The 14,417-nt window shown below is 41.7% G+C and overlaps 1 protein-coding gene across 9 annotated transcripts in view; it reads right to left on the reverse strand.

Moving 5' to 3' along the window:
- The window catches only part of JMJD1C (jumonji domain containing 1C), a 158,612-nt gene that overhangs the window by 20,904 nt on the left and 123,291 nt on the right, over positions 1–14,417 (reverse strand). For 8 of the 9 annotated variants that reach the window (XM_063164060.1, XM_063164059.1, XM_063164058.1 and 5 more), the window contains 7 exons: positions 13,040–13,164; positions 11,630–11,773; positions 11,326–11,512; positions 9,572–11,238; positions 6,362–6,534; positions 3,840–6,043; positions 1,373–1,574 (listed from right to left, as the gene is read on the reverse strand). In XM_063164060.1, the coding sequence (XP_063020130.1) occupies positions 1,373–1,574; positions 3,840–6,043; positions 6,362–6,534; positions 9,572–11,238; positions 11,326–11,512; positions 11,630–11,773; positions 13,040–13,164 (4,702 nt within the window). The remainder of the gene's footprint in view (positions 1–1,372; positions 1,575–3,839; positions 6,044–6,361; positions 6,535–9,571; positions 11,239–11,325; positions 11,513–11,629; positions 11,774–13,039; positions 13,165–14,417) is intronic. The other variant, XM_063164061.1, reaches the window with a different exon arrangement.

The following is a 14,417-nucleotide window of genomic DNA, read 5'->3' on the forward strand; positions in this document are numbered from 1 at the left end:
AGTTTGGTTCCACCCACTTTCCCTCCTCAACTTCAATTTTTGGAATGTCTATGACAGCAGACATTGACTTATACTGACTCAATTTGACTTGTATTTTATAGATTCTTGTATCCCACTGCTCTCACACTGAGAAAACATGGGTTCAAACACTACATTTAAATTATTCTAGGCAGAACAAATCAGCAATAGAAATTTTTGTATCCACTGTGACCTTTCAAAGGCTTTCCTGTTGCCCTACCCAGGGCCATTCTACTGACCCTGACTGTACTTAGCCTATTTTTAAGTGGTAACAATCACTCCATCTTATACAAAACAGGATAAGTCATTACACAGATGTGATTATAACAGTTAAGGAATTTATGGCATCAAGACAATTCTGAATTTGGACATATCAATAACAACATTTAGACATGCATTCAAATGAACAAAATGAAATTATCAACTTTCAGCTTCCAAAACAACAATTTCTAAAAGAAGTGTAAACTTCTTTTTCAATTTGAGACCTACTAACTAAACACAATGAAAATAATTTAACTGCAGTAAAATTTACCACAATACAATAAAAACATTCCATACTGCTTTTTTTTAAATGTTGGCAAACTTTTATGTTCTCTCCTTTATACCGGGGGAAGAAAATCAACCAAAATTCCAACCTTGCCAAATGTGGAAGGAAATATTCTTACAGAGAAGGTATTCAGAGTCCGACCTTGAAATGATTCCTATAGATCTACCAAGTCTTGTAACTGAAGATTCATTATAAAAACTTAAACCCCATTTAGGGAACAGCTTCTTGTCAAATACAAGTTGGATTAATATTGACAGCACAATTCATTTACAAACTGAAGCTGTTTTATCCTTTCTTGGAGCTTCCTGAACCCCAGGAAATTTTCTTCCTTATGAGTTTTCCTTGATGGGCCATTAATTCTAAAAAGAGGAGATCACAACTCCTCTCTGTCCTCAGAAAACTCCCAGAAAACCCTGAGCAACATTCCCACCATATACTGGCATAAGAACAATTACAAGTAAGTGCAACTCTGCGGTTGTACAACTTGTCCAGAAAAAGTGAAGCTTGCCTTTTGAAAATCCCACTTCAAATGTCAGACACCTGTGTAATGGTGATGTGCTGTATTTTCTGCTTGCCTAAGGTACAGCAGGCAGATGTTCTGATGTCTTTGCTATGAAGCTTTTAAACAGCAATGAAGTCGATCCACAAAAGAAATGCAAATGTAAATACTGTTAAAATAGATGCCTTTTCTTTTATCAGGTAGACTGAGCCAGAAAAATCAGACATGCTTTCAAGTATGCCAGCCCTTTGTCAATATTATTTTTAAAAGCTGAAGCACCACATTACCAGGAAATTAGGCACACTTACCTCCTAAAGTAGTAAAATCTACAAAACACTGGTGAGTGAGTGGGTTCTTCTCCTTTCTTACTTCTTATTAACCTACATTCTCTGCATTTTTGTAAATTTGGTCCTATTTCAGAACAAGAATCATCCTGCAAAAAGGACTCTCCCGTTTGCTTCAGCTTCTTGACTTTGCGCCAGTCCTTTAACACGGAGCGAGGTATCCCAGCTGCAAAGGAAGCACAGTTTCAGATGAGGTACTGGCACTGCTTCCTCACACATCACAGACAAGATAGTCAGAATTCAACATTTTTTTCTGGTACATTTGTTACCTGTATAATGTATTTCATTTTTATTTCCACCTGCCTGCCTGTCAGCACCAAAGTGAAAAAAGCAAAGGGACCAATAAGACTTGCACAGGCAGGAGCACACTTAAGTAACTGCGAAGCTCCCAAGACACTACATTTTTCCTCATAATAGGTGTATTATTCCCCAGATATTCTACTAAAACCATCTTCAGAATCTCATTCTGACAAAAAAAGCAAAGACATACAATACTGCAAGAAAGTTAGGTTTGTACTCTGTTTCTGAAGGTGTAGGCAAAAAGAGTCACACTTTAATGTATAAAAGCAGAGCTTAAAAAAATAGCCTAAAACCAAATTCCAACTCCTTTAAAACTTTTTTTTTAAAGTTACAGAACAGCAGCTATATTCACAGAATCCATTTACACTCTGTCTGGTTCATTGGCTTTGCAAGGCCAAGCTGTATAATTCTATTTTCGATACTGAAGTCAGCAGATCTGACACTGAGTAACATGAGGAGCAAGTCTATTGAGTAATAAGTGCAATTTTCACATACAGGTTTTGAAACTGAACCCTGTTGTCATTTAACCAAGCTTTCATTTTAAGGAGTTTTGAAAGTGGCACCACTCTTATCTGCAGACAGAGAGAATTATCTGTCATTTCATCTACCACTGCTCTTGAAAGTTCATGTCCTGTAAACAGGGATCTGATGTAGGATGATAAAAGGGTCAAGGGTGTTAACTTTGGACTTGGTACCTGGATGCAGACTGGTGTTTTGCCAGAGATGACTTGTGCAAACTTTACTAGTGACAGACTGCCTATGCCTCAGTTCTTGGCCTAGAAACCACATTCCACACTCACCCAAGGCATGACAGTAACTGGATTGAAACCTGAGGAGTAAAAGGGGCACAAGTACAGGTTTACTAGTCCAAAACAATAATTTCTGCCTTGGAAAAAGAGATCCTGGGTGTCATCTGGTAGCTGCTAGACTTCAAGCTCTGTGGGTAGGCACTTGGAAGACCCTCAGCACATGCAGAGCTGTGAAAAGCTTGGCTGTGCAGGAGGGATCCTCTCAGCCCGGAGCTCTGAGTGCTCCTGGGGGCTCTCCAAAACAGCAACAGAACACAGCTTACTTTAAGAAGGGAATTTGGAAAATATTTTACAGGCATTTTTGCCTTGATCTTCCCTTTACTTGGGAGCAGAAAGGAAAAGTAGTACTATTACCACAGGACCAAATATCTAGAATACTTCAGATGGACTACAACACTTCCAGCACCCAGTACAATCCAGGATCAAGTACTCTCAGATACCAGAAGAGTAAATTTATACACCAGACAGTGAAAAGCCACAGACTGTAATTACAGGCACTACTGCTCATTTTCTTGCTACCTGTGCTTAAAAAGTCTTACAAGAAGTAATTTAATGGTAGACTCTCAAATACTTAACCAGACCAAAGACAAAGAAGAATCCTTGGAGAAGAATAAATTGGGATAAAAATAAGGCAAGTTTTTAAATAAAACCCCTTATGTTGGCAGACCAGTTTCTCTTTTCAGATTAATCTAGTTACGATCTGCTATATGTTACAGTATTACATTTAAATGGAAATTTGTATTTCCCTAAATTTTTTTATTCCTTAAACAAGAGGGATGTTAACACCATGTACTACACATGCTAGTTAGGAGTGTGAAATTATTCTCCCTTAAACCTTTCATTACATTAACCAAATCATAACTGAGTGGCACCAGGCTCTCAAGGAACTGCCTCTGGCTTTCTGATCAAAGGATGAGTTAGAGTTCAACAACAGAGAATCTTTCCCTCCAGCAGTGCTCTAAAAATAAACGCATTAGATCTTAAAATAAAAAAAACCCCAACATATATATATAGAGAGCTTAATATAAGTGGCATAACTATATGCACCAGCCTGCTCAGTTCCGATGGACAGCATAAACAAGATGGTTTGCTGCTTATTTTTAGGCCAAGAACCAGTTTGTTAACACAGATACAGAAAATGGTCTATTTCTTACACCAGGCTATTTCAAATGGCCTCAAGACAGATAAATCAGGATCTACTCATTTACACAGGCATGTTTTTTAGCTCTTTTCCCAGCTATGGTACATGACAAACCCTCCAGGATTAACAGTGCTGGACTTCACACACTTCTCTGTCTTCCAAATCAGATTAATATACTCACTGCTGTTACTGCCGCTCTGTAACTTCAGCTTGCTTTTTTCTTTGGCGCTCCTGCTAAGAACACCATTTGGTTTCACTTCTTCCTCGGTATCACCCTTTTTTTTCTGCAAATCATTTTGTTTCTTTTTGTAAGTTGGCTTGGGCTGCCGTTTAGTCCTTTGCTCTGACTTGCTCTCGCTTTCATCAGAGTCACCACTTTCAGAGCCAGACTCGTACGTTCGTTTTCCTTTTCTCCTCGGGTGCTTATCTTCCTTCACAAACTTATCTGCCAAAATTTTGCTATCTATGTTATTTTGCAAATCATTTGATGTAGAAGCTATTAAATTGACAGTACATGGCTTAATAATTTCTGAAACACTGTTCCCTGAATTATCTTTTTTATTAGTGTTTTTATCTTCCTCTGAATGCCTTGTTAGCCAAGCCTTTTTCAGTTTAGTGTGGTAGTTTGGCTGACTCGTCTGGGAAGTTTGCCCACTGCCTACAGAGTTCGCTTTGTTTATTGTATTACAGACGATAGCACTGTCTGGGGAGAGCGAGGTTGAAAATGTCTGATTTTTCACAGAGTTGGACTCAGCCTCAGCGGCGTTGCTACTTTTAAACTGAGCTGCGGCCAACGCTGCCTTGTGCTTTTTCAAATGGACAAAGTCGGTAGAGGTGGAGAACGCCGAGCTGGGCTGAGCAGCGCTGCCAGCAGCGGATGTAACCGGAGCTGCAGTGCTGACCTTGCACTCCTGGGGCTGCGCCTGGCCCTGGCCCTGGCCGGCTGCCCTCGGGGCCGTGCTCTCCAGCGGCGCGCAGGACACCGCGCTCGACGCCGAGTCCGTCACCGCAGAGCTGCCCCGGCTCGACGCGCTGGTGGTCACTGCTGCCGGTGCAGTGACATCCGTCTTGGTGCTGCAGATGATGGTTGTGGTAGGAGTGACAGCACGAGGAATGCTGCCCTGCGAGACAGCTGCAAATTTCTTTTCATACTGTGTGCGAGCGCCGTCTGAGTTCATATTTGGCAGTATGACTCTTCCAGTCTCCCTGGCTTCCGCTGTTTTCAGGCAATCTGCTGGATTTGTCACAGCTGAGGATCTCTCACTAACTCGCTCTTTGGAAGCAGACTGCATTACTGGTACATTCTCATATTTTGTGCTAGAAGGAGGACGCACAATAACAGATGCTGTAGCGGACTGCGACTTTCCACTCATTCTTTCAGTGTGCCAATCCACTTTTTCATTATTTGGGGCATTATTAGACTTCCACATTTCTGATAAATTCTGCTCAGAAGTGCCTTTGTAAACAGTTTGGGCTTCCTTGGGCTCAGGTACTAAAGTTGGCGGTTTCTGCAACTCCTGTATTTTGCCACCACCAGCATTAACGGGTTGAACAGGGGTTAGAGTTGGAGGTGAAAGGCTGCTGTAGCTGCTCTCCTTCTTCTCCAGGTTCTGGTGCACAGGAGGGTGAAACACAGGGGCCCTATGCAAGGCAGGCATACTCCGGAGTGTATTTGTAGATGAGACTGACAACTGAGTAGGGCTCCTGCTGTCACTTCTGAAAGAATTTACAGAGTGAGACTGCACCGACTGTGAAAGCTGCTCGGGTATCTTGCCTGCAGAGCCTTCACTTTCCGGTTGGTGCTTAATTAAAGGTGGCGGTTTTGAAAGGGAAGAAATGTAGGAGGGGAGAGCCTGGGCACTAGCTGCTGTTGAAGGACAATTAGTTTGCTTATCAACATATACACCTGAAGCTTCCTTTGATGGATACGATCTTGGTGGTTCATTTACTACACTGTTAGACAAGGTAGTGAAATAGTTACTCTGTGGCAAATTCTGTGGAACTGAATGTTTCATTTTGTACAGTTCTGACACAGAGCGTTCAGCATCTTTGTCGTATTTTGCTGAATGGCTTTTGGGACTTGAAGATAAGGATGTTACCCTGGAGTAGTTCTCTCTCTCCCCCTCCAGTGCCTTTATTTTAGCTGTAAAAGGAGCAACTTCAATACTTTCTTGGAGTATCCGCCTGTGTTCTTCTTTGTATTTGCTCAGTCGCTCCCCAGACTCCTGCGGTGGCCTTGGCAGCTGGTTCAACATTGGATCTGCATAATGTCTGTGCATATGGCTCTCCTTTGCTGTCTGTGCTCTGCTCTGCTCCAGCTCACTCTTCACTGGCGCAGTGGTGACAGAACGCAAAGGTTCAGCAAAAGCTTTCCTCTCCAGTTCTCTGTTTGAAGAAAGGTTAAGCAAACACAGGTTAGCCTCAATGTAGTACCATGTGCTAGACGGAAGACCTTTCTTCCCATGCCCTGAACCAAGTTATCTATTAACACAAAATAAACTTTCCTCTATATCAAGTACAATTTTCAGAAGTCTTCAAATGACTCACAAACTCAAGTGCCACACCAAGTCACAGCAAGGCAACACAGTGACAAGCCTGTGTCCCCCACAGGCACCCGCATTTATGAATAAACTAAAATGAAGCTGAAGGCAACATCACTTGCAGAAATGCACCCTCACACACAGAGACCAAGGGCACACTCACTCTTTGCGATGCTCTGCCATGCTTTTGGACAGAGGCGGGCTGGAATGCGTGGTCAGCTTGAGAGGCCGGAGGGGATCTGCGCTGGACGGCCGCACAGGAATGTGACTCCGTAAACCAAGGCTGTCAGCTGAGGTCACTGGGGTGGGCTGGTGTAACCAGGGGCTGGGAGTATTCTGTTGACATCAACCAAAACAAAAATAAAATCAGATTTCAAAAGAATCGTGGGACCACAAGGGTAACTCTACCAAGTCCTACCAATGATCAAAGTAAAGTAATATATTTCAGTACCAAATCATAGATAGTAAGTAAAATTTAACATTTTAAGTCACTTTTTTTGACCAACTAAATAAAATACGACTGTACTTCCTCTAGACTTTCAGCATACAAAGCAGTTTACACATTTCAGAAGCATTCTTAGAACCATTTCATTTCCCAGTACTCAGGATGAGCAGTTAATTCCAGAACAGCATCTCAAGCTCATCAAAATTAACAAACCAATGACAATCTGACAACACTTATATTCACTAGTAAAAAGACCATTACCTCTTCAAAGAATTGCATCAAGTATTTCTTAAAAAATACAAATATGGCTTGATATTTCTAAAAGCAATTTTATCTCCAGCCTTATGACAAATCTCAGTAAAAGGGATGTAAGTATCTCTTTCCCAGATTGTTCCTCTCCTGCCCCAACCAAATGATTAAGTATGATAATCCTAATTAATCTGCTTTATTTAGTCAGGCATTTTTATTTGGCTTGATCATCATCATCACGCTATTAAAATCATAGATGTACACACTTGCCATACTGTGCAGCATGGCAAACACACAGCCCAATTTTATGCTGTGTGCCTAAACACTCCAAAGGTGGGCCTCCTTGCTCAGACACAGTGGCAAATCTTAATCTATGAAACTACTTTTTAATCTACTACTTTGCTAAGTTTCTGTTTTCGTATCTTTACTGAAACTTGAGTAACAGCCTGCAGAAAAGACCAGGAGCAGCTCTCTCTCCCCTCTGCTTAGGAGACCTGCTTACAAGAAAGTGCACAGAGCAGAGTGGAAGAGCAGGACACCTGTTAAGTGGGGCTCAAGTGCTGGGGACAAGAGAGAGCTTTTGTGCACACCCCAAAGCCTCAGGTGCTTGTCCATCCCTACCTCCTTCCCCTTCCTACACTCCTCACCAGTCCATCCCTATCCTTCTCCTCAGATTTGGCAACTCTAGTAGGGAACTGCAGCAGCAGAAGGGGAGCCAAGAGCTCTCATGACACATGCACACAGCACAGCATAGATCTGCAGGTGCTACAACTTTGAAGCTGTGATTTCTGTGTTTTTGAATATTTAAAGCAGCCACTTGGGTTTGTGCTGACAGTTTTAGTGCACGTTTCCTCGGCCAGGAGTTCCCACGCCGTGGGGAGTTCCCACGAGCAGCCTGTAAGCTGCATTAAAGTATTATGCAAAGAAGGCCCGTCACCTTCTCCCTAGAGGAGCTGGGCAACATCTGCCTGAGCACCAAGCATTGCTCAAACAGCTTCCTGACTCCACCTGCACCATCTAGTGCCCAGCCCAAACAAGGGAGCTGCCACAGCCCCCCAAGGACAGCAGGGAAAGGTGGGATTGGGGCACCCTTCCCTCAGCTCAGAGACAAGGCTCAGCCCTGAGCCAAGGGTGGCTGCTGCTGCTGCTCTTACAGCTCAAACACAGATCCCTTTCTGTGATTGTGGCATCCGTGCAAACCGACCTTGGAAACGCCCATTCTGGGTTTCTAAGATCTATTTAAAAAAGGCCTCCAGTGCAAGAGCCAGAAGACAAGTCACCACAAGACAATTGCCACATATCAACATAATTAAAAAGCTACGTGCCTCAGTATGCAGGGCTGCATTCTTCAGGCAGCCAAAGTGAAAACAACGTCTATCTTAAGTTCTTTTCAAATGGACTTCTGTATAGGGTGGAGCAGGCAGCAACACGAAAAGATAAATCCACCTATCTTTTTCTCTTAGGCTTTTCTTCACTGCTACATTTTGATTTTATCACATTTTAGATCAAACTCACTTCATATTACAAGGCCAACTCAAACTGACTGTTTTGGGAAAGACTTAGCCACAATGGTTTGGCTTTTTTTTAAGAATGAATCTGGGGAGGAACAGCCTTCCCCACAATGAAAAAAGAACGAAAAAAAAATCTTTCTAACCATTCAGAAGGTCAAGCTTTGACACAAAGGCTTACAATTTGGCAGAAGGACCACTGTCAGTGACATGCCTTTTGTGGTCCCTGTGAAAATCTGCCCAAATTAGGCCAAGTTGAAAGCCTCTAAAGATCAGTATGCACATGCTCAGTGGTGGTTTAATTGAAGCTGGCAGTAAAGCTCTCCAAAGTTTCTGTCTGCACTACACATGCTTCATCTTACACCATTCCTCTGAGGCCCCTGCAATGAGCATGCCATATCCCAGGCCTTCAGGAGCTAAGAAAACCTTTCCTGTAATTGCCACGTCTGCCTGCCAAACCCCAGCACCACACTGGGCACTAGGCTGAAAAACACAAACCACCTCTTCTGAGACTGCAGTGGTTACACTCAGCAGACAGACAGAGGAATCACCCTGACTTGAATACAGAGGAGTGGAAAGCAGATGGGAAGGCAGAGATGTGTGTCAACAAGAAACAGAAGGGGAGAAAAATAACACTCCAAGAAAGGGTACACAGATAGGTGTAAAGACAAGAGAAATGGGTGTACAGTGTGCTTGAAACATTTAGAAATGCAAGAGTATTTCTCTCCAGAACTTCCCACTGGATTTAGTACTCCTTCCTTCTCTGTCTTTCACCATTATTGAGTGAGCATGTACGAAATTTCACTATGAAGACGACTGTCTCACCTCTCCTAGTATTTCACTTACACAATGGTACACAGTTTCAGGCAGCAAATATTTACCCTGTGAACCAGAGTTCCCAAACATGCTGGCTGACCTCACCCTTAGTTATAAATTAAAATCAAACATTTCATCTTTCTTTAGAATTCTTAGGAAATAAAGGCCTGGAAAAATGCCCTACACACATCCACCATGAGACAGTGGTTACTGCTGCAGTTCCAGTCCTACTTAAAAACTCCACCATCACAACATTACTCAGTGTGACACAAACGACCACATCTGTACCTAGGAAATCACTGCTGGGAGACACCAGGCCCAGCTAAATACGTCATTATAAAGGATCTCAACTTACCCTTCTCAAGGAAGCCTCCGCGTTAACAGGAGTTTCTGGGTGGACCCATTTGGAGGAGGGCAGACCGAGTCCTGAGTAAGCATGTGTTCCATTTGGATACTGCCAAATAATTGGATAAAGCCCTAGCTGATTATAGGAAGCAGAAGGATGAGCTTGTCCGAGAAGATGTGGAGACTGGTGTTGTAACATCTGTTGCTGCTGCTGGTGTGCTAATGCCAAATGGCTTAAGCTGCTAGCATGAGCAGTCTCTAGTCGCGGGTGGGCACCCAGCAGGGAGGCAGCAGGCACTCCGGGCAGCACTGCGGGAAGTAGATGAGGGTGATGAACAGAATGGTGGGATGCGCTGCTAAGGGGGTGAGGGTTAATAGCGGACAAGGGAGCCTGAGCTGAAGACCCAGAGAGCAGATGGGATGAACCAGTTAATGCAGGATGATGTGCGTTTGGATTTAAACAGGTTCGGTGGGATGAGGAATGCAGAGGATAATTATGCTGATGCAAGTAAGGTGAAATGTGATTAGTTCCTGTTTCTTGTCCAATCAGAGTGGGGTCCCTGTATACTGTGAAATGTTCATTCTTGTCAATGATAAGAGGACTCTTAGTAGCTTCTAGAGCACTAACTCTAGCTGGAACCGGATGAAAACTAGACCTAGGCAAATCATGATCAGTTTTATTGGCTGACCTTGTTAATCCAGTAGCATGGCTGTTTTGGGAACTAACCTTCGACTTCACAGTATCAGAAGATTGGGTGAATTTAGGCTTAACATCAGGTGACTTTGTTTTAGGATGATCAACTGAAGCACTAGATTTTGACTTCACAGAATCGGGGACTGGACTTTGTTTACGCAGTTTACTCTCTTCTGCTAGAGAAGCTACGTTTAACGGAGACATAAATGAGCCATACTGCAATTTTTCAGAATTTAAGTGTTCATTTACTGGTAATGTTTTTACAACCCCAGGTTGTGTCAAATCCGTTTTACCAACACTGCTAACCCAACTTTGATCGCCTTCCTGTTTTCTTGCTTCAAGGAAATTTGCATTTGCAAATTGCTGCTTTAAATCACTGCTGTGGGATTCTATTTTCTGAACTGTTTGCAAACCAAAGGTACTTGCAGCATTATCCTGGTTCTCCTTTTCAGAGTTGTTTTTATTAGTAACATCAACAGCACACTTAGGAGTAGGAGGCCTGGGTAAAAACTGCTCATTTTTTAACTCCACAGTATGATGTTTTTCTGCATTACACTCTTGAACAGGTGGATCCTCGGCATTCTGCTCATAAAGTGTTGGCTGCTCCGCTGCATGGAGTGAAGATTTTTCCTGATGATCCAAGACCGATGACTTCAGTCTTTCTGTCTCTTCATGGTTTTTATCCTGCTGCACCTCATCCCATGGAGACTGTCTATCAGTTAGTGTTTGCTCTACTCCCTCAGTCGTTTGGGATTTTCCTTCTTCTCCATTTATCTTTGAAGAGTTCTTGCTTTTTAACTCATTTTCTGAATTTTGCTCCGAGGATGAATCTGTTAATCTTTTATTTGAAATCTCCGAGTCACTGCTCTCAGAATAATCTGAGATGTTGTCTGTCCGCAGTCTCTTCACATTTAGTTTTTTTTCATCTTCTTCAGGTTTTCTTCTTTTACTAAGAAAGTGTTTATTTTTGGTTTTGGGGTTTTCTGCGAAAGATAAAAACACATATATCAGATTTTCAGTCTAATACAGTTTTGGGAAGCTCTCCCACCCTTTCCATTAACCACTTTTACCTCCTCGACCTATATAATCATATCTTTCATCTTTCATCTTCTCCTCATCAGGCATGCTGCTATCAGAGCCTTTCCTCTTATTTGGCCGAGTATTCCTCTGTTGCTGGTGAGAATTTTGTCTTGGTGCTGCAGCTTGGGAGTTCATTGCTGGTCTGGGACTATTTGCTTGTGCACGTGTATAATGACCCTAAAAATAATTTGTTATTAATTGACTTAAATGCAATGTTAATTAGTGTCTTTAAACATGTATTTTTAACATTTGCAATATATGAAAATATTTAGGTAAGAAGATAAATGTATCTACGTGAACTGTGTTGCTGTTCTGGTTGGAACGAGACCGTCGGCGTGAAGTGATTCCAATATTTTCACCTTTCAACAAAGAGTGAACAACATCATCTAGAAAGGTCATCTGAACCATAGAAGGATCAACATTCTGAGGTTCTAACACCTGGTTTATGCAAAAAAAAAAAAAAAAAAAAAAGAAAAAAGAGAAGAGAGAAAATAACAATCCACAGATGTTCAGACAATGCCTAATCTGTATTTTCTGTACCAGTGTTCACCAGTCTATTTTGTGTGCTAAAGACTAATCAGAGAAAAGCCTACTTAATCCTGACAAGCAGAACTGACATATGACACAACAAATGCTGGGAACAGTGTCAAACCAAGCAAATGTGTCTTTACGTGCCATTGTAAAAATAATTTTAAAAAAGCTAAAAGTATCCCACCACCCATTCCTTCCCCTTCACTAACCTGCAAATTTGAGATTTAACAAGCTATTCATAGAATAACTCCTAAGCAGTAATTACAATATACAAATATTTTATAAAATTTATATACTATAAATTATACAGCAGAAGCATATTACAGTACTGCTTTCAACAGAAGCAAAACTGCTACCAGAACCAAAATGACTGGAAAGAACAACTCTAGAACTGTTGAATATTATTAGTGAGGTATACTTCATAAAGTAGGAAATGCTAACAATAGTTTCAAAGGACATAGCACAAAGTGAAAAAAGAATCATTTGGGGAATACTAATTTGAGCAAATTAGGGGAAAGAACATATCTGAGTAATAGACTAGTCTTAAATTTTTATTGTCACACATGGTTTTGTCAGTCATTTCAAGGCAGATGGGTCATTCACTGTATTACTGTTGAGTCATCACCCTACTCTCCTGAAATAGAATTCATTACTGCCATTAAAGATACCAGTATTAACTCCTTTTGCAACATCAAATTCCATAATAAAACTAAAACCTACCATGGCAAATATAAATTGGGGCTGCAGTAAATGCTTAATTCAATAAATTGCAGAAAGTGACTATTTCAATGGCTTGGAAAAGGTAACCATTACTGCAGTGCTGAAAGATTTCATTCTTGGGAAAAGAAATTCTCAACAGAGCAGACAGGGAAGACCAGTTCTTCAAACTGGATTACTTTACTTCAAAGACTTCAATAGTCAAAGAGCAGCAGCAGAACAAACTGTAGGACTGGTATTAATCACTCACTGCACAAATACTCAGCTGCAGGAGGATTTAACTGACAGCCCAATGCAGTTGTGCTGTAGTTTCAGTGCAGTGATACCCTCAGTCTGCCGGAATTGAACCAGCTTGGAGTGATTCTGAATGCCCCCAACAAACATTAGAACCTCCCAAGACACAGCTGACTTGCAGCTTTTCTTGTATCATCCATCAATGGTCATGGTCATGCTCACCTGGTCATTCATAACCACCATAGTGCGGGTGAAGAGATCATGGTGAGTGATGATGCCAGTGAACCACTGGGTGGCAGAATCCTGTCTGTACACTCTCACCCTATAACCATTTAAGGAGTACGGACCTTTGGAAGGGGAAGAAATAAAAAAGCCATTGAGGAATGCAGAAAAAAAAAAAAAAAGACAAAAAAAGGCATACATGAATTTTCCTACTTTATTTTTAAGCTTCACAGCAAATATATAGTGCACATGGCATGGACAGCTAACCACAGATTCAGGAAGACATTTTGAAATGCAAATGATCCATATAAGTATGCTTTAAGGTTAATTCTGCTAACATTTTCAACATACAATTTTCTTATCTAACTAAATCTTTCTGCAACCATGATGACACATGATGGGAAAATTCCTGCCTACAAACAGCAACCACAGAAAAGTAATCTGAAAGGCTAGAAAGTGGCAGCAGCAGGTTATACAGAAGCCATCTAACAGGCTAGTCACATGCCCAGCTGCTTTGCTGGCTAAAAGATTTACATCTTGGTGGTTAGGCTCTGCATCTGCCAAATCTTTCCCATAAGTGACCACAGAGTTTCTCTCTATTACAGCAAGCAGAAAGGCAGTGGAATGATCCCGTGACTGCTATGGCCACACAGAACATTCAAGCACACACACACACTATGAACACTTCAGCTCCTGTTTTCAGACATATCAAATCCAAAGAAACCTCACACATTTTGCAAAGCTCAGTCTAATTGACCTCCAAAAGCCCACGGGGATGGGGAGCTATTGTGATACAGTACCTATTTTACAGTTTGTTTCAAGACCCAGAAATCAAGATTTAAAAGTTTTATTCATATTCAATGTCTTACTTATCACTGGAACTCTTTAAGTTTCACTGCACTTGGTGTTTATATGGCATTTTGTATAACCAAGCAACACTGCCACCAAGCTCAGTTCCAACTGTGTGGGCTTTGCTACTTCTGCAATCAAACCCCAGGTCAGGCAAACAGGAAGGGAGGAAAAACCAGTCAGTGACAACCTAGAAACAGCCTCACTTAAGTGATTTAAGACCACTCAGTTGCTGAACCACACAGGCAAGGCTAGAATTTCCCTGTCTTTCCTAAAGCTCAGTTTTTCCAAGCCCTGCCCAGTATATTAAGCAAGCTCAAACATCTGCAGCAAACAGGCCAAGGACCTCACAGGTGACAGCTTTCTCTAGTAAAAAATACTCAGGATCACACAACTGGGTCTGTTATCCCCTCTGCATGTGACAGTGTGCTACTGCAAGGACTGTTTTTAATGTCAACATCTGACAGATCAAATGAATAGCAAAAGTGGTAATTATTCAGTAATTTCCAAGTGGTCTCTTGAAATACTT

Source organism: Melospiza melodia, chromosome 9, assembly GCF_035770615.1.
Source record: "Melospiza melodia melodia isolate bMelMel2 chromosome 9, bMelMel2.pri, whole genome shotgun sequence".
In the NCBI taxonomy this organism is placed as follows: domain Eukaryota; kingdom Metazoa; phylum Chordata; class Aves; order Passeriformes; family Passerellidae; genus Melospiza; species Melospiza melodia.